Source organism: Anopheles darlingi, chromosome 3 (assembly GCF_943734745.1).
Source record: "Anopheles darlingi chromosome 3, idAnoDarlMG_H_01, whole genome shotgun sequence".
NCBI classification, from domain to species: domain Eukaryota; kingdom Metazoa; phylum Arthropoda; class Insecta; order Diptera; family Culicidae; genus Anopheles; species Anopheles darlingi.
The window spans coordinates 43,490,939-43,518,272 of NC_064875.1; the positions used below are offsets into that span (position 1 = coordinate 43,490,939).

At 47.8% G+C, this 27,334-nt stretch overlaps 7 protein-coding genes across 8 annotated transcripts in view; 2 read left to right on the top strand and 5 right to left on the bottom strand.

The window, feature by feature from the left end:
- The window catches only part of LOC125957530 (uncharacterized), a 10,347-nt gene extending 6,220 nt beyond the window's left edge, over positions 1-4,127 (bottom strand). The window contains exon 1 of the mRNA XM_049690300.1: positions 3,462-4,127. Within this exon, the coding sequence (XP_049546257.1) occupies positions 3,462-3,552 (91 nt within the window). The 5' untranslated portion in view covers positions 3,553-4,127. The remainder of the gene's footprint in view (positions 1-3,461) is intronic.
- Positions 4,128-4,567: 440 nt separating this feature from the next.
- LOC125957543 (uncharacterized) lies at positions 4,568-6,988 on the bottom strand. The gene is made up of 3 exons (XM_049690318.1): positions 6,429-6,988; positions 5,813-5,959; positions 4,568-5,740 (listed from the first exon to the last, which is right to left on the bottom strand). Exons 1-3 carry the CDS (start codon positions 6,463-6,465, stop codon positions 5,247-5,249), a joined length of 678 nt encoding a protein of 225 aa, XP_049546275.1. The 5' UTR covers positions 6,466-6,988; the 3' UTR covers positions 4,568-5,246.
- Positions 6,989-8,012: 1,024 nt separating this feature from the next.
- LOC125957535 (uncharacterized) lies at positions 8,013-10,267 on the bottom strand. Its single transcript, XM_049690311.1, has 2 exons — positions 10,044-10,267; positions 8,013-9,865 (listed from the first exon to the last, which is right to left on the bottom strand). The coding sequence occupies exons 1-2, from the start codon at positions 10,141-10,143 to the stop codon at positions 8,883-8,885; spliced, it is 1,083 nt and encodes a 360-aa protein (XP_049546268.1). The 5' UTR covers positions 10,144-10,267; the 3' UTR covers positions 8,013-8,882.
- On the top strand, positions 10,260-11,658 carry LOC125957536 (solute carrier family 25 member 35-like). The gene is made up of 4 exons (XM_049690312.1): positions 10,260-10,472; positions 10,533-10,708; positions 10,781-10,916; positions 10,983-11,658. Exons 1-4 carry the CDS (start codon positions 10,401-10,403, stop codon positions 11,523-11,525), a joined length of 927 nt encoding a protein of 308 aa, XP_049546269.1. The 5' UTR covers positions 10,260-10,400; the 3' UTR covers positions 11,526-11,658.
- Positions 11,659-11,682: 24 nt separating this feature from the next.
- On the bottom strand, positions 11,683-14,277 carry LOC125957528 (solute carrier family 2, facilitated glucose transporter member 3-like). Of its 2 annotated transcripts, XM_049690297.1 has the most exons (7): positions 13,576-13,740; positions 13,400-13,504; positions 13,143-13,303; positions 12,461-13,073; positions 12,188-12,400; positions 12,021-12,123; positions 11,683-11,960 (listed from the first exon to the last, which is right to left on the bottom strand). In XM_049690297.1, exons 1-7 carry the CDS (start codon positions 13,591-13,593, stop codon positions 11,698-11,700), a joined length of 1,476 nt encoding a protein of 491 aa, XP_049546254.1. In that variant the 5' UTR covers positions 13,594-13,740; the 3' UTR covers positions 11,683-11,697. The 2 variants fall into 2 exon arrangements, with proteins under 2 accessions (XP_049546254.1, XP_049546253.1); XM_049690296.1 differs by lacking the exons at positions 13,143-13,303; positions 13,400-13,504; positions 13,576-13,740 and adding exons at positions 13,788-14,053; positions 14,123-14,277.
- Positions 14,278-14,343: 66 nt separating this feature from the next.
- Positions 14,344-18,892, bottom strand: LOC125957529 (solute carrier family 2, facilitated glucose transporter member 3-like). The gene is made up of 7 exons (XM_049690298.1): positions 18,413-18,892; positions 16,842-16,946; positions 16,604-16,764; positions 15,594-16,236; positions 15,295-15,507; positions 15,089-15,191; positions 14,344-15,014 (listed from the first exon to the last, which is right to left on the bottom strand). Exons 1-7 carry the CDS (start codon positions 18,506-18,508, stop codon positions 14,755-14,757), a joined length of 1,581 nt encoding a protein of 526 aa, XP_049546255.1. The 5' UTR covers positions 18,509-18,892; the 3' UTR covers positions 14,344-14,754.
- Positions 18,893-20,908: 2,016 nt separating this feature from the next.
- LOC125957542 (sugar transporter SWEET1) lies at positions 20,909-22,166 on the top strand. Its single transcript, XM_049690317.1, has 5 exons — positions 20,909-21,170; positions 21,235-21,312; positions 21,392-21,618; positions 21,681-21,856; positions 21,926-22,166. The coding sequence occupies exons 1-5, from the start codon at positions 21,094-21,096 to the stop codon at positions 22,055-22,057; spliced, it is 690 nt and encodes a 229-aa protein (XP_049546274.1). The 5' UTR covers positions 20,909-21,093; the 3' UTR covers positions 22,058-22,166.
- The last annotated feature ends 5,168 nt before the right edge of the window (positions 22,167-27,334 follow it).

Sequence of the window (27,334 nt, forward strand, 5' to 3'; positions counted from 1 at the left end):
GTGTCGCCATACGATTGTTGCGAAAACATCCGTCTTTTTGTTTTGCTTTAACACCGATTCAACCGCGGTACTTTGGCGGGCGAGGGCGTCATCGTTCGTATTTTACGAAACGATCACCAAAGGGTCGGTCCGGTTTCTTATAAATTCATTTCTTTCTCCTTCGCCTCACTCGATTGACACACGAACAAAAAAAAAAGGGTTTCCGAAATACGTTTGTGGCACTCACTCGCGCCAAGCGTGTCGGGGCCATTTGCCACACCGACGGTGCACGGCCACGCAATGACACCTATTAAACATTTGGCACAAGAGGAAAAACGGCGGGAACAAAAAAAACGATTACGACAGAGCGACGCGTCCCCGTGTCGCTGTGACAATGATCGCCCGTCCCGTGAGTAGGACGAGGTTTCACCATTCGTCTGCTGTTCGGGACGATCACAGGGACACATCTCAATCCTTCTTCCTGTGACGGGAACCCGGAAGGGACAAAAAATCACCACCCTTGATCTCCATTTCGCGCCTTTAGCGAAAGTCGTGAATGTGCTGTGCGTAGATGCCACTTTCGCCATTAATGCGAGGATCGTGTATCGTGTAACGTGGCAGGGAAAATGGGTGCAGCATGAGTTGTCGTATTCCACAACCACCTTCACCTTCAGAAAACAGAATGAAGAGTGGGCGAATTCGCCAAGGAAACGAATGGAGAGAAAAACGATTCCGCGGATACCCTTTGTTGGGGCTAGGTGTTGGCCATTGGTTGGTGCCCGAGAGGAGATCGGCCACAGTTCTCGCGCAATGTTTCAATGTGCCAGTGGCATCAATTATGCGAAGGTTACTCGAGATGACCTGTATCAATTTAATGCTCCGCGCGTTGCGCACGTGCCGCCATCGCTCCCCATTCCTATTATTTCGAAGCAGGCCAGTTCCGTTCCGTTCCGCACCGTCCCACGCCAGGGGAACACCAGGCAATGCATCTCGATCAAACAACGATACAGATCGTGGCTCAGTTAGGGTGCCGATACCTGATGGTGATGTACCGCGACCTCTCTCGCACGCGCGTGTGTTTGTATTGTGAAGCTGATGCAATCGATAGAGCGTAGAGAGTACACGTTATGATTGTATCTGCTCTGTCTGCCTGACCAACAAGTGGGCACGTTATGTGGTACAGAATGGAGAAAAAAAAATCCCGGAATCAGCCACTTGTCGTCGTCGTAGGGCGGATCGAATAAAAATCGGAACACTACTTCCGTGAGCGCGCCCAAGAACCACTCGAGAATCTGTGATTCCAGAACGATCCGATAGCCGATTGGTTTTCTTATCAGTATCTACAAACTGCAATCCGGAGCTGGTGTTGTGAAATCGAAATCAATCCGCCAACCAGCTCAGTGCCATCGATTGGGCGTCGTCGATTTGGACCCGCGTTGTTGCAGTGTCGATTCGTTTCGGTTGCCGACCAGCATTAGGCGCATGCGGGCTAATACCACGTTGTGCACGGTTCAAACAATGATATAAACTGCGACAACGGTGCGGCAAATGTATGCGCATGATGATTTCATCATAATTCAGGTCCGTACCAGCAGCACCTGTATTCACAATGGCCGCGAATGGCAAAGCGAATTTTTGGGCTTCGAATTGGGCCACCGAACCGCGGGGCGGTACGGTAGTTTTTCTCGTTGTTGTCTCTAGTCTAGGGGTACACGCCATTACAATCCCCTTCGGTCCTTTCGGTGTCCCGCAATCGCTATAAGAAACGGTAACGAATTCGGCATGAATTTCGGACACGAATTCACTTAACGTAACGGCGTTTCGCGTCGCTAGCGGTGGCTGAGTGGCGGTGGCGCATCTAAACGGCTTTAGCGAGAGAGACCGATTAGAGCAGTGCGCGAAACTGGCTTACTGCCCCGACAGCCCGATGGTCAAACTTCCGTAAAGCTGCTTAGTAACCTCATCCCCCCTTGTTGCTAAGCAACATACAGTTTGTGGCAATCACGCACCAGCAGCACCCCGTAACTGTGAGATCCTCAATGAAAAGCGATGGTACGGGGGCGCACGGGGCGATTGATAGTGAAAAGGGAAGCGGCGTTCAAATGCGCTCCCTTTTACTGTGCGTTTAATTGAAAATGGCAAACACGTACCACCGGTGCGATCGTAAATTGAATTTTCCTCTTTATTGCCCACCGGAAGGAGCTGGTCAGCAAATAGAAAGAAAAGAAAACGAAAAGGGGGCCACCTTTTACTCTGGCTGATTTCTCTGATGCCCAATTGTGTGACCATCTTTCGCCAAAAAGCAGTGCAAAGTGCGGCCCCGAGAAAACAGCCCTCATTTGTGCTCGTAGAAGATGTTCCAAAAAACTGTTTTTCCATTAGCAAGGAAAACGATAAGGCAAGGCGCCCGGGGAGAGGGGTCACTATCAATCGAAGGAGAAACTCCACGGCTAACCTCACAAAATTTGGGCCACCACACAACAGAGGCTGTGGCTGCGTCGACGATCGGATAAGCGATCGGATCGCGAGGAACCGTTCGCCACGATCATCATCATCATCATCATCGTGATGGCGATCGGTTGTTGCTAGGTGAAGGTCTTGCTCTTCGGAGTTCGCGGCGCACGAGGTTAAAGCCTACGTGAGAGCCAGCTCGTATTGCGCTCGGAGCCGCCGCGTGCTCTCTGGCGATCGCGATCGAGAAGCTGTCCCACATTTGATTGGAACGTAAAAAAAAAGACGGCCCCGGCGGTACCGGCAAGGTGGCTGCTGGTTCTCTTGCCCTCCCTTCCCTCTTGTGGTGTGATTCATCGAAACTCGTTCCACCGCGTGGTGCGTCGTCCGCTCTCGCAAAACCCGCAATCCGAAAGGGTTTCCGCGAGACGGAGAGGCGATTGGTGTGGAGTGTGGAGAACGTTCGAAACATCACACCAGCGAGGACATACGCGGGGCTGGGGCCGGCTGGAGCGAGGCGTGATAGATATCTAATGCGATGAACCGGCCCTGCCATTGCTGGCTGGCGATTCCAGATGATTCCGTGACGAGATTTGAACGGAAAGCCAGCGTAGCAGCAGATGGTGTCGTGGTCAGAGACCAAAAGAGCGAGAGACTTGACGGCGAAGCGCCTGCTGAGCTCTTTCTCTTGCACGCCACGCACGAAATCGGTCGGCATAGCAACCCAAGCCCATGCCGGCGGTATTAGGGAACGTGGATTTGGAAAAAAAAACGCAGCCGCACGCAGAGTCCCGAACCCTCCTGCCCTGTCGCCTGTGGTAACCTAGCAGGGGACGAACGAAGGAGGATAGGGCTTTTTTTCCATCTTTCTCCGTGTCACCCTATATTCGACTGTCTCTTCTTTCTTCGGTTGCAACACTCTCGGTTGCCTGCATGCTGCGGGTACGGTTTGCTTAGATCTGAATCACCAAAGCTGAAAAAACCGATGAAGAAGAACCGCGGACAGCAGCAGCAGCAGCAGAATCACTTACTTGAGAAGAACGATGCACAATCGGTTCGCTGTGTGTAGAGTATAAAAATACACCACCACTGCACGGATGCTATTATGTTGTGGAGCATCATTTTGTATTTATATCTTCGAGCTCTCCAGCTGTTTTGTGCGTTTGATGCTCGCGACGATGGCCACACCACACAAGACCGCTCCGCTTTTGATGATCGATGATGATAAGTTTCTTGGCCCCCGGAGACCCACCACACTTGGCACTTGCTTCGCTCGCGCAGCTGGCTGCTGCGGGCGTGTTCCTCAGTCAACAACCCCTGGCTAGGAGTCGGGACACGCACGCACACTCGATCTGTAGTCACTCGTGGATTTTACGTAGGTATTATTTTGATTTACTGTTTTCACACTACACGGGGTTCGCGATTTCGTCGTGGTGCACTTCTTTTGGTCACGGGCCACGGTGGCTGCGGCTGTTGGCCTAGAGTTTGTCGTCGGGCATATTGCCGTCGAGGACAGATGGACAGGCGATGATGGCCGTTTTCGAAACGCAGTCACAGTAGTTTGGAAGAACGAACACGGCAGCACAGCGCGATCACAAATCGCTTCCTACGTGGGCCGCGATCCATCCGAGGCACGTTGATGCGCATCTGGAAGATTTCTCTGCGACGACTTTACGCCATTACCCACCACACCACAGGTTTGTTAAACGGTCGCGCGCGGTTTACGAGAAGGCGGAGACGGCCTCTCGGCGCTTTGCGGTAAACAAGATCCAGCACGGCCGGTCGCACGCACACCGACGTCGCGTTTACGACGCGCGCGACTCGAGAGATCCAGCTGAGCGAGGAAAAGAGAGGGAACCACCCCGCCGCACCTATTCCAACGGCAACGGCCAGGTTTTTGAATTTTATCACCAACCAAAAAGCCTCTAGAACGATCTCCAGCAGACGACCAGGCTTATCACTAGCTTGTGACTATGTTTTGTCGCCATTTATCGTGTTGTTATCGTCACAAAACCGTGTCTAATCCACTCCGTCACTCCGGCGCTGATTCAGCTTGCGAGCTGCAGAGAAAGCAACACAAAATTCACACGGTAGAGAAGCGAAACAATAAGAAAACACACGGTTGTTTGCCATTTTTGTAGTAAATGCATTTTATATTGTAAATTTGTATACTTAAAACCGCCTACTTACTATGCACTTAATGAGCTCTAAAATAATATTTACACATTTACAATAGATCCTCTGTTTAACTTGGATTATGTGGACCTGTGCCCGCTTGGCTATTGCTCTCTACCATCACCGTCGTTGTCGTCGTCGTCGGTTTCGTATTTCTTCACAGTTTTGTCATGAGTCGCATGCTGAGTGGCGCCTGCTACTGCGAGGGTAAAGACGCATTTTTCATTCTATCTAGCACCTCTACACACCTCACATACTCGAAGGTCATCCTAACACGCCAGAGAGTAAACACGAGCCCCGATCGCGGAGCGAAGCACCAATCCGGTAACTAAGAGCAACCATTGCAATAACTATTTCCCGGTTCGCTTCGTCTCCCCGGGCATGACCATAACTTCCACTGTCTCGACGATTACATCACCAAGAAGCAGCCGCACTATCGATGAGTGCGCGGCATACTTCAGATGCAAAAGCGGCCACCAAACTTCCGCACTCACGCGTCGTCACAGGCGTCAACGGGGCATCGTCATTCCTTCAAGAGGCTGACTCACAAACGAGTCCCACATCCACTTATGACCTTCAAGGAGGGTGGCAGTGCAAGCGTGTCTCGCGATTTCGTCACGACTTTCACGACGGCGACACTTTTACCGCAACGTCGGGTGCACCGGTACACTGGTCACTTCCACTAGATCATGCCCTCCACTGCCATTGGGTGTAATATCACTGGTGACGGGTACGGAGGGAGCATCAGATGATGGCGACGGTCGCTCGATAATGTACTCCAGGTTGCTAGCCAAACCTTCGGCACGCCCTTGAGGATCATCATCCGAGACACTGCGGCTATCGTACGGGATGATGAAAATGCTGTCCGTGTCCTTATCGAACGCGAGACTATCGTAGCTGGGCGGTGCAAACAGCCGGTAGGAGGGGGCCGGTGTTGGCGGTGGTGTCATCTCCGGATCGACGGGTTTGCGGGATCGACAGCGATTCCGATCGGCACAGGCCATCACCAGAAAGAAGGAGATCAGCGCAATAAAGGTGGCCAGATACCAGATGATGGTAATGGCATCCATGACAGGCGTATCCGCGAACAAGACGCGATCATGCGTCGTGGTGGCAGGGCTCTGGGTCGTATGATCTGCACAAAGAAAGGCAATAAAAATTAGCAACGGACCAAAACCGGACAACCACGTGTTACTCCACGGCTTACCTACGGACGAAAGCTCTGCTTCGGTTGTGCCAACAATGTCCTCCGGTGACCCATCGGTTAGGGGCTCCCCAGCAACGATCCCAGTCACACCACGGACGGACGGTCTCGGACCGGATTCACCTTGAATCTGGCCGATCGCGAAAAGTGCTAAAATGCGAATGAAAATACGAGTTCGGTCAGAGGCTTATGCGGAGGTCGGATATGCTTATCTTTTACGATAAGCTTGAACGGTTTGCGCGGCACTCCATCATCGGGAAGTTTTGTCTTTTAGCCCAAAGCCAACGGCTTCCGATAAAACATCGCTAGACGAGCCAGAGGATAAAACCGTCAATAAATCAAACCGCAGGCTATGGGTGACTGGCCAAACCCACCAATCGCACGGACGACACGGAACCAGTCTGCGCTGGCGCATTTACGTCATCAATCTAAAAGTGGTTTATTGCATTACGATTGCAATGCCTCAATCTCGATCTCGTGACGACACATTAATCGATAGGCTGATAATTGAGTTACTGCCAAGTCACGGCGATTGCTTTACAACCACCATGCCTGGTGTGACCACCATATTAGGGATGATCGCAGCAGTAGCATCATCATTCCGCGTTGGCAAACTTACCGATCGTCAGGTAGCATAGTAGCGTCCACTCGGCCATCACTTGATCGCGCACGTTCTAGGGCACTTGGGCGGCAGAATATTCACACGTAGGTTTCGGGTGGTGGCTACGGTAGGTTCGGTTCGCTCCTTTTCTTTTACTGCTCTTTCTCAGCACGACAACCACATCCGTTGAAATGAGATGGTGATTTGTTTTCGAAATCATTGACACGGAGAGGTAGTCAGCAGCGGAAGTAGTAGCTCACAATGAGACCAGAACAAGCAGAAGGTCCATAGCGGTTGAGAGTTTCACTTTCAGTCGTTGTCGTCCCCGTTGTCGTCCTCGTCGTCGTCGTTGTCGTCGATGTTACACGAGGCACTGGCCGGAAGCGAAGAGTTCGCCATCGACCAAGCGCTCCTTTTTATAGGGACCACACAAGTGGGTATGGCGGCGAGATAAACTCTCTGTCCGCTGTGTAGCCGACGAGTATGGACCGTTTTCGGAACCAACAAACGGTGAAGGTGCGTATCGCGATGGGGCGACAATCGGTAACAATAACAACCAACAGCCAACCCTAGGCCCAACCCATCATCTCTTCTACGTCATCATTTCCTACGCTGCATGATAACACACAGCTGCCACCACCATCTCAAGCGGTATCAGGAGAGACAAGCGAAGATTCCCGCCAACAATATGATCTGCGCAGAGATAGACCAGGTGTGGGCGCGCGCCCCCCCAGTAGTACTACGATGGCGCTAGACTAATGCGCAGCAAGATGGCAAACATCATTTGCATCTCGGTTGCCAGGTGGATGCATCATCCTTGTTTCTGGAGTGCTTTATCGGTTGTTGTCGGATAAATAGACTCGGTTTCGTAACACAGGAAACCCCCGTTAAACCCGTTGTGTTGAATGAACCGATCATCGGCCTGGCCGGCGAGCCTGGCCTTATAGTACAATGTCCCCTTGTCCGTAGTTTGCGAAATGAAATGTTGTTTTATGCGCCGTGGCTGGGATGGGATGGGATGGGACACCTAATCACAATGTGTTTATTTTGCTGCCGTTATCGTCGTTATCGCGTACGAACTGCTCGGTATGGCCTAAATTCTGTAGCGTTCAGTTTGGCGCTCGAGACGCGGTCGTCGTTGTCTTCGCACCGCGAAAGCCGCAGGTCGTGCAGGATATGAACCATTTCGGAGCATTATTATGCATGAAAATGTGTAAAGAAGAGACCCTTATCGTGCCGATGTGCCAATCAAACTGAACCGAGGATCAACTGTTTCTGTGCCCGTACCCCTCGAACGTCGATAAACGCGCAGGGCGTTATCTTAATTGACCGAGACGTACTCCGTTGCTCCGGTGGTTTCGAGATTTTACAAGATTTCTTAAACAATCGAACTGGGCGCGTGCCACACTCTAGTGAGATGCAATCTGGGAATGCGCGCCGCACATCGCAACAAAACGGGATTGCGCTGCCATAAACCGCTGCCGATAAGTGATGACGATGTGCAGCAGTTTCACTTGAACCGTGATCTACGCCAACCGCACTGTAGGGAATCTCGGGTGTTTTACGGCGTGGTAGAAAGAAGGAACGCTTCAAACAAATATCAACTACTTTCGATTCTCTTTATTTTCAAAATAACACTTTATAAATTTGATTCGAACCGTGCACAAACTCTATGCATACCCGGTGGGTACCCCAGAGCTGGCGAGGGTACTGGATCGGTAAACGTTCAAACAATTGCAAAAGCAGAGCAGAATGAATCGTCCAACGGGCCAGCGGGAAGCCTCGTCGGGGGTTCCGGTTTATCTGCCTTTTTCTTCATTTTAAAGAATTAGAAAAGTCTTTTGCACATTCAACACGCTGTGGATACGATCGTTGTTTCGCATTCCCTGCCTCCCCCTTCGACAATTAATAAATTACTCAGTATCGGTTGTCCACCGGATCGCCCGTTCCGCTCATTCTCCTCTCTTCTATCCGTTCTAACAAGTGTATCGAGATTGCGTCTCGATCTAATGCCCAAACTTAAAACACGCGCTCGTTCGAGATTCTGAAGTAAAGATTTGTGTTTCATTCGCGCAGGCGCGTAGTCGGTGCGATTCCGGCTGGACAACTTTCTCTCTCTCCCTCTCTTAAATCACTTAAACGACGAATGAATCTGTACATTCGCAAGATTTGTGCGAAACATTTGGCTTGCGTTTTAATACCGAGTTGGTTGGTTGCGGCATAGAGTAGTTTTGGGGGCTCGGATTCTGCTAGATTGGCATCTTTGCGAACGAAATCCGTCCGAAACCCTTTTCCTTAATACGATAAATGTAGCGTAGTAGTGGTGGTAGTGGTGGGGGTTATCTAATCAGAACATCTGTTAAAGCTTATATACACCGCAACAGTAAACAGTAACGGGAAATGCATTCATGGACACATTCGCTTTGCTGTTTCGTGGAGTTTCCTGGTCCACCCTGTAGTTCCCCTGCCCGTTCATCGTTCCAATGGTTTCGGTATGGTGGGCGAGGTGGCCGTCGATACGGTCGTAGGTCCCGATGGTGCGTTGCTGGAGGCATCTGCGGTAGGGAAGAGTGCATCGTAGCTGGGCGGAAGATCCTTCTCCTCGACGGGCGGTGCCGTTGGGCGCACATCACTCAACGAACCCCCTTGCAGCTCATCGGTAGCCAATATATCAGGTGCTGTGGCCGAAGAACCGGCGTTGTTGTTGCGAAAGAGCGGACCGTTGCGACCGCTTACCAGCCCACCATTGGCACTGTTGGCACCGTGGGCATTACAGGACCGTGCAAACCAGCACCGGTACACAATCCATGCGAAGAGTCCCATCATAATCAGTGCGCCAAAGAAGGCTACGAGTGCCGTCAGGAAGACGTTTTGCTTGTTCACCACCGGGATCTGCTGCATCTCGAGCGTGCAACCGTCCTCGTCGAGGCAGTTGGGACAGTTGATGTTGCGATCGTGACGAAACGAGTCATGGATGCAGGACGACGGGTCGTTCGGTTCGCACTGCAGCCTGTTGGGCATCTGCGAACAGGAACCCTTCGGTGTGGCCACGAGCTGTATGTCGAGCGTGCTATCCTCGGTCGCTAAAGGCCGGTAGTGATCGATCTTGATCGTGATCTTCAGATGAGTCGGATCGGCGAAACTTCTCGGTACATCTTTTGGGGTGTAGCAGAAGCGCACCTTCTTGTCGTTGCTAGTCTTTACGGTCACCGAATCCACGCAGTTACCATTGGCTTCCCTTCGCAACCGTAACTTGCGGATAATTAAGTACAACCCGTACCCCGGGGGGGCTTGCAGCGTGAACTTGCACTCGTTGTATCGCTTGAAGGTGGACGAATTGAGACTCTGCTCGTAAATGGCGCCCCGATGAAAGTCGGACAGGTGGCGTATTTCCTTGCGCGGGTACAGCGCATCGAAGATGCTTCTTCGCAGTGGACAAATACTGTTCAAATCATCTGCGGAAAACATAGGGAAAAAACAAGGGAAACATTACTCAACCGAGCAGTGGCCGAAATATCCGGAACGCAATTCCTGCTGCATCGCTATCCGGGGAACGTCGTCGTCTTCGTCTGATGCGTCACTATCACGATGCACAGGAAGAGCAAGGGGGGAGGGCCTTTCTCGGGGACTTACACAGATCGTACTCTCCTCCTCCTCCTGCATGGTTGGTCAGCGACAGGCCGCCGCAAAACACGCTGCAAACGAACAGGGTGAGGAATCCGGGTTTAGCCATCTCGTTTTTCGGGGCCGGGCACTAGCTAAATTAGTGGAAAATCGAGTTTTATGGTATTTCGTACAGCTGCAGAACCCCCATCCTCCACCGACGACTTTGTTTTTCAGAATTTTTTTTGACAGCTCGCTCGGCAACCCCAATAAACACTCGTCGCATAAAGAGTGCGGTAGATAACCCCCTCAACCCCTGAAGCAAAAGTTGTTGTGATCTGCCGGGGCGAGAGATTTGAATCGATTTGGTGATCTCCTGATAAAATAATGGACGGGACGGATTTTGTGCTGGGAGGAATAGGATCGATGGGTGCTACATTGATAACGAACCCGCTAGAGGTAAAATTGTGAAAAAGTGCGGCGTTGGAGAAGCGGAGTATCATAGAATTTGTCGTTTAGGTGGTAAAAACGAGGATGCAGCTGCAGGGCGAGCTGGCTCAGAAGGGCACCTACCACAAACCATACCGAGGAGTGCTGGATGCGTTTGCGACGATCGCCAAAAACGATGGATACGTGGCGCTACAGAAAGGACTTGCGCCTTCCTTGTGCTTCCAGTTCATTCTCAATGCCTGCAGGTAAAGATCGTACGATCCGTGTTGACCAAGATTGTGAAATATCCTGACCAACGTACCGCTCGTTTAGTGCAGGTTAGGCATATACAACACGGCCAACGAGCACGGCTGGACGAAGCAGCGTAATGGTAATCAGTCGATTCTGAAGAGTGCTTTCTGGGGAGCATCCGGCGGATTCGTTGGATCAGCGCTTGCCAGCCCATTTTTCATGGTATGCCATGTGCTGTAGCCGTGATCGTGACCGCAAGATAATATCTAGAATTGATTCCCATTTCAGCTCCGGACTCACCTTCAATCACAAGCGAAGGCAGAGATTGCCGTGGGCTATCAGCATCGTCACACCGGAATGATCAGTGCAATGAGAGAGATCTTCCAGAAACACGGAGTGCAAGGATTGTACCGTGGTGTCGCGGTCACGATGCCCCGTGCCTTGCTGGGTAGTGGTGGACAGTTGGCCGCTTTCGGTTATACGAAAGATCTTCTTATACGCCACCCAATCGTAGACCAGCAGAGTGACACGTTCGTTTCAACGGTAGCCGGTGCTGTGGGAGGTACGGTAATGGCCATCACGATGACACCACCCGATGTAGTAGCAACGCGACTGTACAACCAAGGCGTAGACGCCAAGGGAAAGGGAATCTACTATAACGGTGTAGTTGATTGTTGTATAAAAATAGTCAAAACCGAAGGTGTGGCGGGTCTTTATAAGGGCTTTTGGCCGCACTACATGCGAATTGGCCCGCATGCCACGCTTGTGCTACTGTTCTTTGACGAACTGAAAGCGTTACGAAGCCGATACCATTCCTCTAAGGTGCGATAGTGAACCAGTTGCTTGTTGCACTCGTAGTGAAGTTATTAGCTAAACAGCCGGTCTGGTTGCGAGTAGTTAGAAATGTTTGCTCAAGGTATTACCAAACTAAACAATTCCTTTTTATAATTGACCATTTTGTCTTGTTTATTTAATTTGAAAAGTCAGCCGGAGGTAAGATTCTTCATTCATCACGCAACACTTTGGAGCGAAAACCATGCGAGACTTTCTTTACGACGTCGCTAATCTCTTTACCTCTTGTTTCCGGGAGATAGAACTTAACCAGCAACGTGAGCAGGACGCACGTGATGGAAAAGGGCAAAAATACGAAGGCTCCCCAGATACCCTGAAGCGTGGGGAAGGCCATTCCAACGATAAAGTTACATCCCCAAGAGGACAGACTGCCCAGTGCCATTGCGGTTGGCCGAGGACCCAGTTCGAAAAGCTCTACAACAACAAAAAGCAATAGTTGGTGGTAAGCTTAGTCTACTCGATGGGTATGCTTACCAGATCCAATGAAGAAGGGAATAGGTCCAAGCCCTAGCTGGAAAAAGATGATGTACAAAAGGATGGTTCCGATGCACACGAACGAAAACCATGTCACCATATCCTGTGGAGAGAGACAGCACGTTTGTTAGTGCAAAGAGATATCCGCGAATTCCGAATAGTCTTACGATGAAGTAAATGGACATCGTAAGCACAAACAAAATGACCGAACACGCGGAACATGAAAGCAGACACAGCAGACGACGATTGCAGCGCGCCATCAGTATCGGGCCAAAAATGGACACTAGCAGATTCAAACAACCTACACCGAGGTTTGCGAATTTGGCCGCCGTAGAGCTGAACCCCACGGACTCAAAGATGGACACTGAATAGAAGAAAACCTGGAGAAGATGTTCAAAGCTGGTTAGTTGGTCAATTATTCCCTGTAACTGGTTCCATACCGCATTAATGCCCGACAGCTGCTGTCCACCTTGCAGGGCGCACACCAGTATCAATGGTAGTCTGAGCGTTGGATCTCGCAGTACGGACCATAGTGATCGGCTGGTTTGAGGTTCCAGTTCGGTGGTATAGTTTGCACCGTTAGCACATTCCATCTGTAACTTGATGTAATCATCCCCGATACTGTGCCGTCCGAATAGTTTCCTGATGGCACGTAATGATCCTACTTGATCGCCCTTGACGCTGTACAGATACTTGGGACTTTCCGGGATCCAGAAGTAAAAGGCGTAGCATATCATGTTCAGCACCGCAAAGCAGCTGAGAGCGTAGTGCCAGTTTGCTTCAGTACCGAGCACCTGTTCTAGACTGGCCACTTGCCCAACGACCACTCCTGCCGTTAGTCCGAGCGGACATAGAACACCCATGGCGCCGCGTAGCTTGATCGGCGAGGATTCGGCAAGATACATCGGTATAACGCTGGTTGTGAGGCCCGATGCCAGGCCGACCAGCAATCGTCCCAGAAGCAACAGTTCCACCGAAGATGCCACACGGCAGAACTGAAAACAGCATGCTCCAGCCGTCAGCAGAATGGCACAGAAAAGAAACGATTTTTTCCTGAAAAGATAAGAACAGATGCGATGTGAAGGTAATACAGGCACACTTGAAACGCAACTTGTTGGCTACCTGCCATATCTGGTACTTATATGGCTACTGAAATGAGATGTTATGACTCCACCCAGCAGAACAATCGATACAACCGAGGACCAAAGAATTGTTAAGGAATTCTCTGTAAGGTTAACGCCATAGCGATCGGCTACGACGGCGCGTATCCAGGCTTTAATGATCTACAACAAATTGCCGGGGATCGAGGAGAATAGAAAAGTGTGGCTTAAGTACACTGTGCTATTCCTTTAACACCGAGTTGTAACACCGAGACACACTTTCGCTGGTGCATTGATGGAGCTAGCTTGAAATCCACAGGCCACAGACACCGATATGTTCACTATCAATCCAAACCAACAAAGACCCCAAGTAAGGCCAGTATCCTGTGCAAGAATTTCAGTAGAGTTGTAAGATGATCCACTGTCTTTAGTGACACCTATGGAAGAATACCTACAGGAAGCTTTAATTCCATCGCAACGATTTACTACTGTTCGCTCGCTATTGAGTTGCAGGCAACACTCGGCCGCGCTTGGATTGTCTAGCAAGTTCGATGTGTATTTGTTCTGTCCACAGAGGCACTCCGTCGATTAATCAATATTGGATGATTGTTTAAGATACTGGAGACGGTATTACTTTGAATGCTACAATTGCAATCATGGTGCGTACCTTCCATACTTATCAGCCAAATGTGCTCCTCCAAGAGATCCTACTACTCCACCAATAAGTGCGATCGACACCGTAACGGCAATGAGTGCGTTGAGAGATGCATCCGTAAGTTGTACTCCATAGCTGTAGAGGACGGTGGTATTGCTCCAACGCTTAATGAACTCCGATGGTGCATTTATAACTCCGATATTAAAACCAACGGGAATGGATGCACCGAATGTTGTTATAATACCCAGTGCCACCAAACGAGGTGTCCAACCAGTTTCCTAAATTGTCGGAAATGGAAATGAAATTAGGTGTCACATTAATCGCTACCGAACGTTACGTGACTCTACCGGTAATGCGAGATCCATCGCGTAATCTTTCTGCCACTCGCACCAGATTGAGAATGACAAGGTCATGAGGTGTAACGTGTTCTCCGACGGCACCCGGAAGGCCTCGCGTGCGGAGAATGCACACTGCAGTTTACCTTTTCTGGCAGCTACTGGGTTTACGGTATATTTATGACCGTCCGCTAAGGATCTATCCGGGGCGAGACGGGAGATAAGCAGACTAATAGGTAGATAGAGGCTAGACCAACTATTACCGAGTTGTTGCATTCATGTGTTGAACATGCACTAGGAGTGTCAAATTGTAAATTTTCCATTTTATTGCCGTTACTCCTCTTTTCTTCTGAACACGATCCAATTCTGTACCATCCTATCCGTTCGTTTTACTTCCTATGAAATCCTCTGCCTTAAGACTAAGTACTGTTAACAGATTGCTAACCTTAAGCTAATGTTTGTAAGCCACGTTTTGTGTTTGCTTTGCTACTACTTGTTTTTTTCGTTTTGAGCAATTTAGATATTCATCACAACTTGTTCCAGTGTAGCATTGGTTTCGTTTGTCTTTTCTGCCTCGTAGGCGTATTGTCAATGCTGCTGCTCCGGCTGCTGCTGCTGCTGCTGCTGCTGCTGCTGCTAATCTCTTAAGGCACTAGCGGTTTGGAACGGAAGCCCGAAGCAACAAGTGGTGCAATCTGCGAAATGTGTTTTCCGCGCGTTTCCGGAAGGTAGAACTTGAGCAGCACCGTAAGTGCAACGCACGTACAGGTGAAGGGCAGGAACACGAACGCACCCCATGCGTTCTGTAGCGTCGTGAAGAGCATGGCGACGATGAAGTTGCATCCCCACGATGCCAGGCTCCCCATCGCCATCGCTGCCGGCCGAGGTCCCACTTCGAATAGTTCTATAAGGCGAATAGGAGGGAGATTCAATCTATGGCTCTTCAAGACAACAAGAGTAACAAGTGAGTTCTCTTACCTGAACCGATGAAGTATGGTATAGGACCGAGGCCAATTTGATAGAATAGAATGTAGAGCAAAATGGCCACGATACATGCATACGAAAACCATTCCACGTCGTCCTAGAAATGGGTATCGCAAGCAGCAAAAAGAGAATGGGTTCGTGAGCATAACACTGAGGAACACATCGCAAGAGGAAACAGCGCAGGTTTATAGAATACTTACGATAAAGTACACGACAAATGTGAGAGCGAAGAGAAATAGGGCACACATCGAGCATGACGTGAGTGCAAGGAAGCGACGATTGAACTTTGCCATCAAGACGGGACTGAAGAAGGCCACGAACAGGTTAAGGCAACCGGCACCCAAATTGGCAAACTTGGCATCCGTCGAACTGAGCCCAACCGATTCAAAAATGGAAACTGAGTAGAAAAAGACCTGCAATAGAGAAAAGAAGAGAGAGAGGAATGTTAACGAAATTCGTAAAGGATATTTGAAAGGACAATCGTCATGCCGGTGCTTACCGCATTGATACCGGATAGCTGCTGTCCTCCCTGTAAGGCACAAACCAGTACCAGCGGAAGCAATAGTGTGGGATCGCGGAGCACCGATATGAGGGTTCGTTCTTTCGGTTTCTCCACAACCGTCGAATCATCACCACATTCGGCATCCTGGTGATCAGGCGAAGCTTCCCGGCGCATCGCTTCCACCTGTTGCTTGATGTACTCGTCGCGTACCTTGCGCCCCATGATACGCTTCAGCTCATTAACCGCTTCGTCCTGTTTCCGGCGAATGACGAACAGATACTTGGGGCTTTCCGGTAGCCAGTGGTAAGGTACGAAGAACGCTATCACGAGCAGTACATAGAAACTAAGCGCAAACTGCCAGTGGGCCTCGGTTCCGAACACTTCCTCCAGGCTCATCACCTGACCGACTACAACACCTCCCGTGACACCCATAGAGCATAGCACTCCTAGGGCTCCACGCAATCCTAGCGGTGCCAGCTCGGTAAGGTACATAGGTACGGTGCTCGTCGTGAGACCGGCCGCTAAGCCCACCACGATTCGACCGATCATTAACAGTTCCACGGAGCCGATCGCTTTGGTGAACTGGAAGCACAGTCCACCGGCAACCAATAGAAAGCCACATAGCAGAAAGGATCGTTTTCTGAGGGAAATCAAAAGAAGACATCATTATAGCGTTGCTCTGCCCACAAACGCATAACCGTACTATGCACATTTTCTGAACTTAAACCACCTATCATCGTAGCAATCCCGAACATGGAATTACATAGCAAGCTGTGATTGTTGTTCGAGGCTTCTTGTAACAGTTATTTTCAGTGCGTTCGGTAGTTTTTGTAAGTTTGGAACACATTTGAACCAATCGAAAACAAATTGCTTGTATTCTGTTTCGTACATTCAAGTGAGATTATGAAAATCTTAATGTTGGTTCAACGGTGCACATAGGGATAGTTATGCGTTTGTGGATTGCGTTAAACCGTTGTTGCGGCAACCGATGGGCTGTTTTGACATACCTTCCTAGCTTATCTGCCACCCATGCTCCACCCAACGAACCGATCACACCGCCAACGAGGAATATTGAGACGACCGCAGACCAGAAAGTTTCCAGGTTGCCTTCGCTAAACACGGTGCCGTAGGTTTCGTAGATCGTTTCATTGCACCAGCTCTTGATGACCTATTCACCGTATGTGTTATGTTCTCAGTGAGCCAGAGTTATCGTTCATCTGCCGTATCGTATCGTCTTCTACTTACGTTCGCCGGAGCATTGATCACGCCAATGTTGTAGCCAGTGGGAACGGCTGCACCGAAGGTAGTCGATATGCCAGCTGTGATCAACCAAAACGTCCATCTCGTCTCCTGCAATCGCGTTAAGAAGACAAACACATTAACTGGGAGGTAATCGCTTTCCAATTCAATGGCTTGAGATAATACGAAAAGGGATTGAAAAAAACCAATCGTTATCTTCGGGTAGATAAGAAAGACGGATCTGCTCGGTTAGTATTGCCTCGGATCTAGCTAAGACCACTTGAATTTTCAAACGGTGTACGAGGTCTTGCGCTGAGGGATTATTTCCCCCCAAAAAAATAGTTTCATCTTCCTTATCGTAAGTTGTTTTCCGTTGAAAAAGTGTGTGAAGTCGTACTGTGACAAGTGCTGCAACGGCTGATAGGCAAAATGAAGTGCTATGGATCCTTTAATTGACCTGGATTATCCTCAATCCAAGCGTGACTATCAAGCGCAGAGAAGTGACACTAATTAACGCACTGTGAGGTTCATAGTGCTGTTCTTATCACTCACTTCCACGTCGGTTGGCTCCGTTGAGAGGGCCACCATGATTTATTCTGCGCTTCACAAGGTTGCTATGCTCCAATGAACTCGCTGTAATATACGCGGCTCCACAATTCTAGTGGCGCGTTACGCTGACCACCATCGACTACTAATCTTAACGACTTGGCTCCCCACTAATTATTGTGGCGCGAGCAGAGGGATTCGGATTCGGCCACGGAATCGATTGACTCGTATAATCGATCCATAACCCGGTGGCGCTAATTGGGTGATAATCGCTTATCGATTGTACGACCCATGATGAAGACCCCCTGCGTCCGGCGAGGGGACAATCAGGAGGCGCTTCATCTCGGCGTCCTAATCACCATGGTAAACATTGCGGACCAAGCGGCCGCCGCTTGTGACGACGGTGATGTTTACACGCTTGGCGGCTTTTGCTGCCTGCTTCAAAGATAAACCGCTAGCATCTCCGGTAACCGGATGGAACTGGTTCGTCAGATCTTGAGCGGTGCAGATGCAAGTCAGGAATAATTTCCAATTACTGGATTGCATCCGTGTTTATGGTGCAAAGGTGAGTAATAATAACAATCGACGTTTGTTTGGTGTCTGCGGGATGTCTAGCGTGCAACTCGGGTGTTCCCCCAAACGAACGCATGCCGCTGAGTAATGATAAATCCGGTCGTCGGCGCCGTCTGGCGCCATCGCATCAGCTGTTTTTGCCGCATTCGGTTGCTTCGTTTGTTCGTCATCAGCTCTGCGGCGACGGCGGCGTCCTCTGGCACTGCTACCAGCACGGCACGTGGATTCGATTCGCGAAATGCCGTACACCTTGCCGTGAGCCGTGGGCATTTTCGCGGCTTCCCTATTTTTGGGTCGCACGCTGCTGTAGGGTTGGACCATCCTCTTCCTCGTGGCCTCGGTTTTCGTGAGGGAGCTTACGAAACGCTCAACGGAGTGATGGATGGACGGGGCCGGGGCCGAGGAGGATTAACTTTTGCTAGATAAAAAGAAACCGAACAGCGCGGTCGCGGTCTCACCTTGTTGCGTGCGTTGGCGTTAATGTTTTGCACAATTTCTGGCCCCTTTCCGGCGCTGTACAGAACCCGGGATTCCTCGTGGTCGGGTGAATCCATCACAATCGTCCGTGGAAATGAGGAAACTAAAGAACGTTGACCTTATGCTGCAACTCACTACATGCACTTCGCGCAGTTACTAGCTTCTTCGCAGTACAACACTTTCACCACCGCGCTCGCAGTCGTAACCTTCGGCATTTAGAGCCAATTTTGCGCAAACTAGAACTCTAGAGAAACCGAGGCGAGGGTCTCGTCTCGCGTTCACTTCCGTTGACGATACGCACAGAAATGAAGACGATCAACTCATGTGATCCGGCGGGTCTTCATGTAAATGAGGTAGATGGAGGCGCCTTGGCCCGCGGTTTTTACTGCTGATAATACAAAAGGGTTTCAAACGGATCGTCCGCGATATGGAGAGAATTGGAAAAAAGAACGAAACCGAAAACGAAAAAATGAAGAAAAACAACTGCCGCTGACAGTTAGAAATGGACCCACGGGGATATAAACACGATAAGGCGGTGCCAGACGGGGCGAAAACTCTAGCGCAAACGAAAAAATTAATGCCAAAACGGTTTCGTTTAACCCTTACACGCTGTCAAACTTTTATACGTCCGCGGACTTTTTCGCTGAACCCTTGACGCTATCAAACGCTTTATTTACGAAAATGTAGGTTCTTTTTTGTATTGTTTTTGCATTTTTAATATAAATATAACAGCAACAGCAACAAAATCGTTAAAAACTGCAAAATTTATTCGGAAATCAACTTCAGCGGCCAAAACACAGATGTAAATAATACGTTTGACATTTCGATATAAATTTTCGGGTTTTTACCCCTGCCACACGAAGCGAAAACATTTTGGCATTAATGTGCAAATTTGCGCGCAAATTTTCGCTCCGTGTGGCAGCATCTTATAAAAGTTTGACAGCGTGTAAGGGTTAAACGAAACCGTTTTGGCATTAATTTTTTCGTTTGCGCCAAGGTACTTTAAAAAGACAGGTAGCTTCTTAACCACTTTGACAGGTCACCATTTTGAATTTGTTTGACATTCATAGCAGGGCGCTTTTATCAACAAAACCACGTGAGTTTCAAGAAGAAGAAGAAGAAGATGTGAGCAAGTTTGGTGGTTTTATCAGGGAAAGTACCTGATTTCACTCTTTTTCGAATGTTTAAATAGCCGTGGCCACACGGGGCGAAAACCCTAGCGCAAACGAAAAAATTAATGCCAAAACGGTTTCGCTTAACCCTTACACGCTGTCAAACTTTTATACGTCTGCGGACTTTTTCCCTGAACCCTTGACGCTATCGAACGCTTTATTTACGAAAATGTAGGTTCTTTTCGTATTGTTTTTGCATTTTTAATATAAATATAACAGCAACAGCAACAAAATCGATAAAAACTGCAAAATTTATTCGGAAATCAACTTCAGCGGCCAAAACACAGATGAAAACAATACGTTTGACATTTCGGCATAAATTTTCGGGTTTTTACCCCTGCCACACGAAGCGAAAACATTTTGGCATTAATGTGCAAATTTGCGCGCAAATTTTCGCCCCGTGTGGCCACGGCTAATAATTCATCTCTCTATTTAAGATCAATCGAGCAACCGAGGTATGTTTTACAGCGAGTGAGCACGGTCCAGGAACGCTAGCTAGCTCTTGTTCTAGGCCGGGTGGCAAGACCTACGGACCGATACCATATTGAAACACTAGGAAGAATTTTGAGAATATTTGCATAAACTTTAACTTTCGTGCCACTTTTCGTGAATTTGAACTGCCGTAATACCACAGAAAAGCGAAAACAGCTCCGAAAAGAGCGTTCCCGAAGTAAACATCCCACCATCCCGTGAATGTCAAACTCTGAAGTTTTTTCTAAAATACGATCGAGGATTTGTTCTGGATAAAGCTACCTGTCTTTTTAAAGTACCTTGGTTTGCGCTAGAGTTTTCGCCCCGTGTGGCCACGGCTTTTGATTAAATAGCCGTGGCCACACGGGGCGAAAACCCTAGCGCAAACGAAAAAATTAATGCCAAAACGGTTTCGCTTAACCCTTACGCGCTGTCAAACTTTTATACGTCCGCGGACTTTTTCGCTGAACCCTTGACGCTATCGAACGCTTTATTTACGAAAATGTAGGTTCTTTTCGTATTGTTTTTGCATTTTTAATATAAATATAACAGCAACAGCAACAAAATCGTTAAAAACTGCAAAATTTATTCGGAAATCAACTTCAGCGGCCAAAACACAGATGAAAACAATACGTTTGACATTTCGGCATAAATTTTCGGGTTTTTACCCCTGCCACACGAAGCGAAAACATTTTGGCATTAATGTGCAAATTTGCGCGCAAATTTTCGCCCCGTGTGGCCACGGCTAATCTGTTATCCGTTATCCGAAATTGTGGACGCTGTGTGCCGGGGCCTTTAGCAAGTCGCTGCGGCCGCGCTTGATGGGGACTCATAATCTGTGGAAAACAAAAGCAAAAAACAAACAAAAAATTGAACAAAATTGTCGCAGCTGAAATTACGGGGGAAATTGTGTTCCAGGGCCACGGGCTTGCGTGTTGTAAAGTATTAATTCCGCCGGATGGAGTTTAGAAACCTCGGATACAACGCGGCGCTATGATCTGCAGTCTGCCGATCACATCATGGAAGCGATTTTATCCAAAAACACCCTTGCCTCGCTGTCCACGGTGGCCACGGTGTTACAATTTTTAACTGGCACGTAAGTACGAAAGTCGTGGCGCCGAGATTTTTGGCGACTAACATTCTTGCTGTTGGTTTTGTAGGATCATCTGCCGGAGATATTTTAAGAAGAAATCGACGGGAGACACGTCGGCCTTTCCTTTCATATCTGGATTCTTATCGTAAGTCGCACACAACCTACCCAGTCCAGTGATATGCTGGACGCTGGCGCTCTCATGTGATAAATCTTTTCATTTGCAGCTGTTTTATGTGGCTGAAGTATGGCGTTTTGACCGAGGAGAGCACACTTATACTCGTTAACTTTATCGGATCTGCTCTGTTTCTTGCGTACACCGTGATATTCTTCCTGTTTTGCGTCAACAAGCGGGAAGTGGTGCGGCAGATTATGGTCGTTTCCTGCGTCATACTGAGCGCCACGCTTTACACTACATTTTCTGCCGATACGGAACGATCGGTTCGGGTTATAGGTAAGAAGCGGAGGCTGGAGCCACATCATTCAATCGACTACATTTCTCCCCTTTGGTTGTAGGGCTACTGTGCTGCTTTTTGGCGGTCATTTTCTTCGCATCACCGTTGTCCACGTTGGCGCACGTTATCCGGACGCAGAACACTGACAGTCTTCCTTTTCCGATCATTGTGGCGTCATTCTTTGTATGCCTCCTGTGGACTGCGTATGGCGTACTTATCAATGATCTTTACGTTCAGGTGTGTTTCTGCATGGCGTCTTTGCCTGATATCAGATAAACAATCTAACGATCTTTACTTCATTCCTAGATTCCTAACCTTTTGGGAGGCATACTGGCTGGCGTTCAGCTGATGCTGTACGTGATTTACCCAAAACCGAAAACTTCCCATGGCGGTGGACCCCGTTACTCACCGTTGGTATCGGAAAATCCTGTTTTGTAGTATTCCATGGGATGCGGGTAGGACGAAAAATGGTCAGTTGTGATTGTAATCGTTAGCAGTATCGAAACGCAGCGGCGTTGTTGTTAATAAACTTCACTCGTAGATCGAGTATCCCGAGCTTTGTATTTCGTCACCTCCGAAGTGTTTATACAGTTGGCTGAACATGTGCCACGAAGAAGAGAAATGAAACAGTTGCATTGGGTCTCATACAGAGATTAGAAATTCTGAAACAACCTGTGAAAATGTGAAACGAAATAAAAGATTTGATTTTTGAAAAGACAAGGATCGGACACCGATTCCTCTGAATCCTTATTTTTGAATTCTGTTTGTTGAATAGAAACAGTGCATTTTGTGACTGATATTTATGGTTTATATCGCACGTTGGCATTTTCGGTTTAGGGAGAGTGTTGTGTTACTCTTTCGCTAGAAATTGATAAATTGATAAGCAGCACCCAAAACTGCCCATCCATGCTAAACAACAGGAACCGCCTGTTTGTGTCTGTTTCTACTAGTATTGAAACACTTTTGATACATGCTTCTGGCTGGTTTCTTTAACAAAACGATGATTGATCGATAATTGGTCAATACACACCAACAGTATTGAATAATCGTGATAAGAGACGTGTGACGTGTTTCGGGCGATAAGAAACGATAGCGCAGCATATCATGCTGACCTACTTGCGTTTTGGCCTCATTAACCGCTGCCTCCAAAGTCCCATGCTGTTTCATTTAAAGTAAAATAGACGGACAGTCGAGATGCCAGATCGAGAAATGATGCCTTTATTTCACCGAGAATTGGCGTGCCATATGTATTATATAAAACATCCCCAACACAGAGGTAATACCTGTAATATCGTAATTCTATTTCTGAAAGTTAAGAGCGTCTATTGTAGCTACATATAGTAGTACTTACAATATCAACCAATAACAGCAATTCTAAGTGATCGTGTAATAAATTAAACATATATTTTCTACTTGTTTTGACTACAAACCATATCCGGTAAGATGAACAGCTTGAAAAAAATTCGATTGTTTTCTGAAGAAGACTACTGAAGCGTTTTTTTTCCTCTTTGTATCATCACATGTGTTGTACGATAAAACAAGTAATTCTAACGTATTCATCACTTTCACTTCCGTTTATAAGCCATCACCAATCGCAAACACGTGCTGCACACCGGAGCATAGAACATGGCCGAAAGGATGAGTTGTAGGCAAAAGCTGTGGACGTGATAAAAGCCTCCCAACAATAGACTGATTGCGTTCCTTGTGTGCAGAAAAGTGTGTCGTAAAACCCTGGTGGAAATAGAGAAATTAGTCCCTTTCCCTCCACGGCGTTCCACGTGGTGGCGCAGTGCATTTTTAATGCTGCAGCCCATCACCCGGCCGAACAATGCAGCGTGTCAATGAAGTGAAGTGTGTATCCCGCGGGCGCAAATGCCAACACAATTTCCTGCTCATCACTCAAAACGCCCCTCGACACCGACGTTTTGGGCAACGGCGACCCTCGACCCGCGCGCGCCGATTTTGGACGGTTCGTCCAGACACCTGGTCTCGGGTGCTCTTGGTTCCGCTTACTGTACACTGATTGATGAGTATCAACCCGGGAGGTATCAAACCCAGGGCCCGTCCATCCATCCATCCATCCATCCATTCGGCTCGTCTCGTCTCGAATTGATTCATAAAGATCTGACTTCTTGATGGTGATCGGTCGTGGTCGTAAATTTTTATGCCAACATCGACGGGATATCGACCATCAGGGATCCTCGTACCGGGGTCTCTCTTGTCCCCGGGGGAAATCAACCAGACACCAAACCGGGAAAACCCCGAAGGGAAAATGACATTCGATTTAAGGCTTCAGCAAAGAACTGTTGATTATCGTGATCGTCGTCACCCTCCCTCCTCGTTGTGGGGCGGAAGTTTGCACATTCTGCGCTGCATCGATTCTGTGGCAGATGTCGGAGGCTTAAGGACGGGAAACCGGAATCAAATGCACTGTCGCGTTGCATTGCTGTTATTCTAGCGTGTCTCGCAAGGGGCGACCTCGGATGCACCTAAAGCTGTATGTTGATGCCACAGCGAAACATAATCACTCATTTGCATAAAAATCAGGATCCAGGATGCACGCAATCAGTGGTATACTTGTTTGTTTGTTTGTTTGTTTACTCTCCAGCCCCGAGAGACAGCATTCCGCTTGGTTTCCCTTTACTTTTTGGATAGAAAAACGAAACAGAACATCTGCACTGGTACGCCCGGTGCCGTTACCTCCGATCATGATGCTGGAGCAGGAGCCCTCTGGTCAGCACAACCCCCTCGGTGTGTTGAATCGATTAAGGCAACTTATATGGCACGCAGTTGAAGTTGTTTGAAATTTATCGCTTTTTAAACGTGGTGTGTAGGTTAAGGTGATTTCGAAAATGCGTTTCACCCTTAACGGAAAGGGAATTCCGATCCTGTTTTTTTTTTGTTCTCCAGTTCTTCCTGCTACTTCCTGGTCTCCCCCTCACAGCGCTCTTAAGCCTGTGGTCGAATCGTCAAACAGGATTCTGCGCATGGTTTTTTTTTCATTTCACTTCGAAATCTCCATTGTTGGCCGTTGCTTTGATTGTAATCCTGCTCCATTAAATGCCAACCCTTTTTCATAATTCCGGCTATTACAGGCCACTTTTGCGTCAAAAAACGAACGCGATCGTTTGATGCATAATCGAACGCTTCAACCGCCGGCCCGAGATTCGCCACTACAAAGCGAACGGGAATAATGGAACCTCTTGATGCTTGTGCTGCTCGGTTCGGCGCAGTCTGAGTGGCGCATATTCAAGTGGAAATCACAACCAATCGAGACGGGCCGCTACCGTGTCCGTATAATCCGTATCACGGAAACGCCACCGAAAATAGGTTGACTAGCCCCCGGGTTGCATTCGGTGTCGACGGAGCGGCGGACTTGTTACGACATCCTGCGGTGCGGAATTTGAAAAACCAACAAAACGGGTTCAAAACAGGCCCCAGAAGTTCAATTAAACGGGACAAGCCATCTTCGCCATCAATAATAAAGCGATAAAACATACAATAACACCCGGCCCAAGCTAATCCGATGACGCATAGAAATCGATACAGTTTCCAAACATGCGGGACACTGAAGAAAAGGCTCTAAAGTAAATGGGGAATCCGATGTAATGCTGGTCACCACGTTGCTGCTGCGGCTGGATGTTTGTTTTGAAATCCGATAAAAAAGCGACCACAATGCAAAGCCCGCCGGTCGGTTTGGTTGGCTCGATCGGGTAACGGAGGAGGACCTTCCCGTGCAAGGGGAAAAGGGGTGAAAAAGGACGAAAAGTACCCGAAAATTATGCATCACCCTACCGTGAGCAGGAGCGCACCATACCCCGATTGCGATGGAAAAGGGTACGAACCGCGGTGCACAAGCGACAAAACAAGGAAAATATAATAATCGTTGATAAGTACGGCGCACATGTGGCGGGCGCCTGGGCTGTGGCGCGCATCCCGGGACCATCCGGTTTCTCTCCGCTTGGCGCATTTAGGAGGGTGCGCGAATGATTGATCCCATTTTGGTGACGCGCTTTTCTCTCTGCCGGCGACGACGACGACGACGACGCGGAGTCTGCGCGAGCCGCAGGACATCAGCATGAAGAGCACGCAGCATGAGAGCAAGGGGTTGCGGTGAGTGTTTTGTGACTTTAGCGTATAACGTATAGAATGTGGTGCATAAAGGAAAACGGGGAAAAAAGGCTTAGTCGTTTCGGGAAACAACGGGAAAGTGTGTGATTCCGGCGGGGAAGCATGCGGAAAATCAAGCGGTCCGTCGGTGGTTGTCCTTTGCATTCAGTTGTCGAGTTGTCGAAAAAGGCTTCCAGGGTCTGATAATAGTTTTTTGCATAAAACAACCCTTTCCAGAACAAATAGATGCTGGCTTCTAATAACAAATAGATGCTGGTGCTGGTCGTGTATATCAGTGTTCTGCAATCGGTTGTATAGTCAATATATTAAAACGCGTCTTTTTACTATAAGAAATGGAGGAGTTGCCATCAGGTCTATGCTGATTTAAAAATTGAAAATCTTTATTGGTTATTTTGGAACACTTGGTTTGGTTTTCTGGTTATGTTGCAGGAGAAATTCAATTAAATTTAGTTCCTTAAAATGTAACCTCATTCACAGAAGTATCTCTTCCTCTGGAAAATTAACCTTTGGAAAATTTCAGCTTTTTCATTAGATTAGATATGATTCGTCAATATGATCAGTATTAATAGATTGTCCTTTTGTAATGAAATTTGGGATAAGTATGAAGAAATTACTGATACAAATATAGATTATGCCATCTTGGCTTTAAATGCTCAATCGAATAAAAAAGTACCAAGAAGATGAATAAAAGAGCTATTCAATCCCACAAATCCTTTAGTTTTTTTCAAAGAAAATATTTTTAAAAAATCTAGAACCATTGTTAAAAGCACTAGAAAGACCAATAAAAGGTAAGAATCCTTAATGGGGGCTTCGGTATTTTATTTTACTTTTTACCATTTTACCTCGCATTTACTTTTTACAATTTTTTATTAGTGCCTATCCTTTCAAGAGTATTGTGTGAAATTTTGGGATCAATCGAAGCAAAACTGACAAAGATATGGATTTTTGAAAAACAAAGTATCATACTTTGAATCGCGATTCCCAAATCCTGCGTTTTCAAAGTCGGTGCCCATCGTAGCATGAAAACTACTGGGCCGATCGATTTGAAATTTTGAACATATAATCTGTATACTAATTGCCAGCTAGTCCCGTTGAGTTTTTATAAAAAATGTTAATACTTTTTTTTAAATAATTTTTTAATTATGTTTATGTTGTTTTAGGCAACATCGATAAAAGCAGCACTTTTTCATCTTCAAAAATCTGCCAAAAATCTAAAAATGGGAAATTTAACAAAAACTCGCCGGGGCTACCTGGATAAACTTATAATCTAACAAAAGAATATTCATTTGAATATTTCTGATGACCCAGCACGTGGCTACGAAGGCACCGCAAAAAGCACATTTTTGCAAACTTGCCTTTCTAGATTGGATGCCATGAACGTAGTTTTGAACAAATCTTCCCCAAAATAAAACCAAATATTCTTGAAAAGTTGTAGGTTAATATGAGATTATTGTGAAAAATTAAAGTTGACTGGTTGCTTCACTAAAAACCTTTTTTTAAGACCTTTTTTGACCAGAAATAACCAAAGTCGGGGCGGCCCCTTAACGTATTCTATCCAAAAGTCTAAAACATAAAAGATAAACT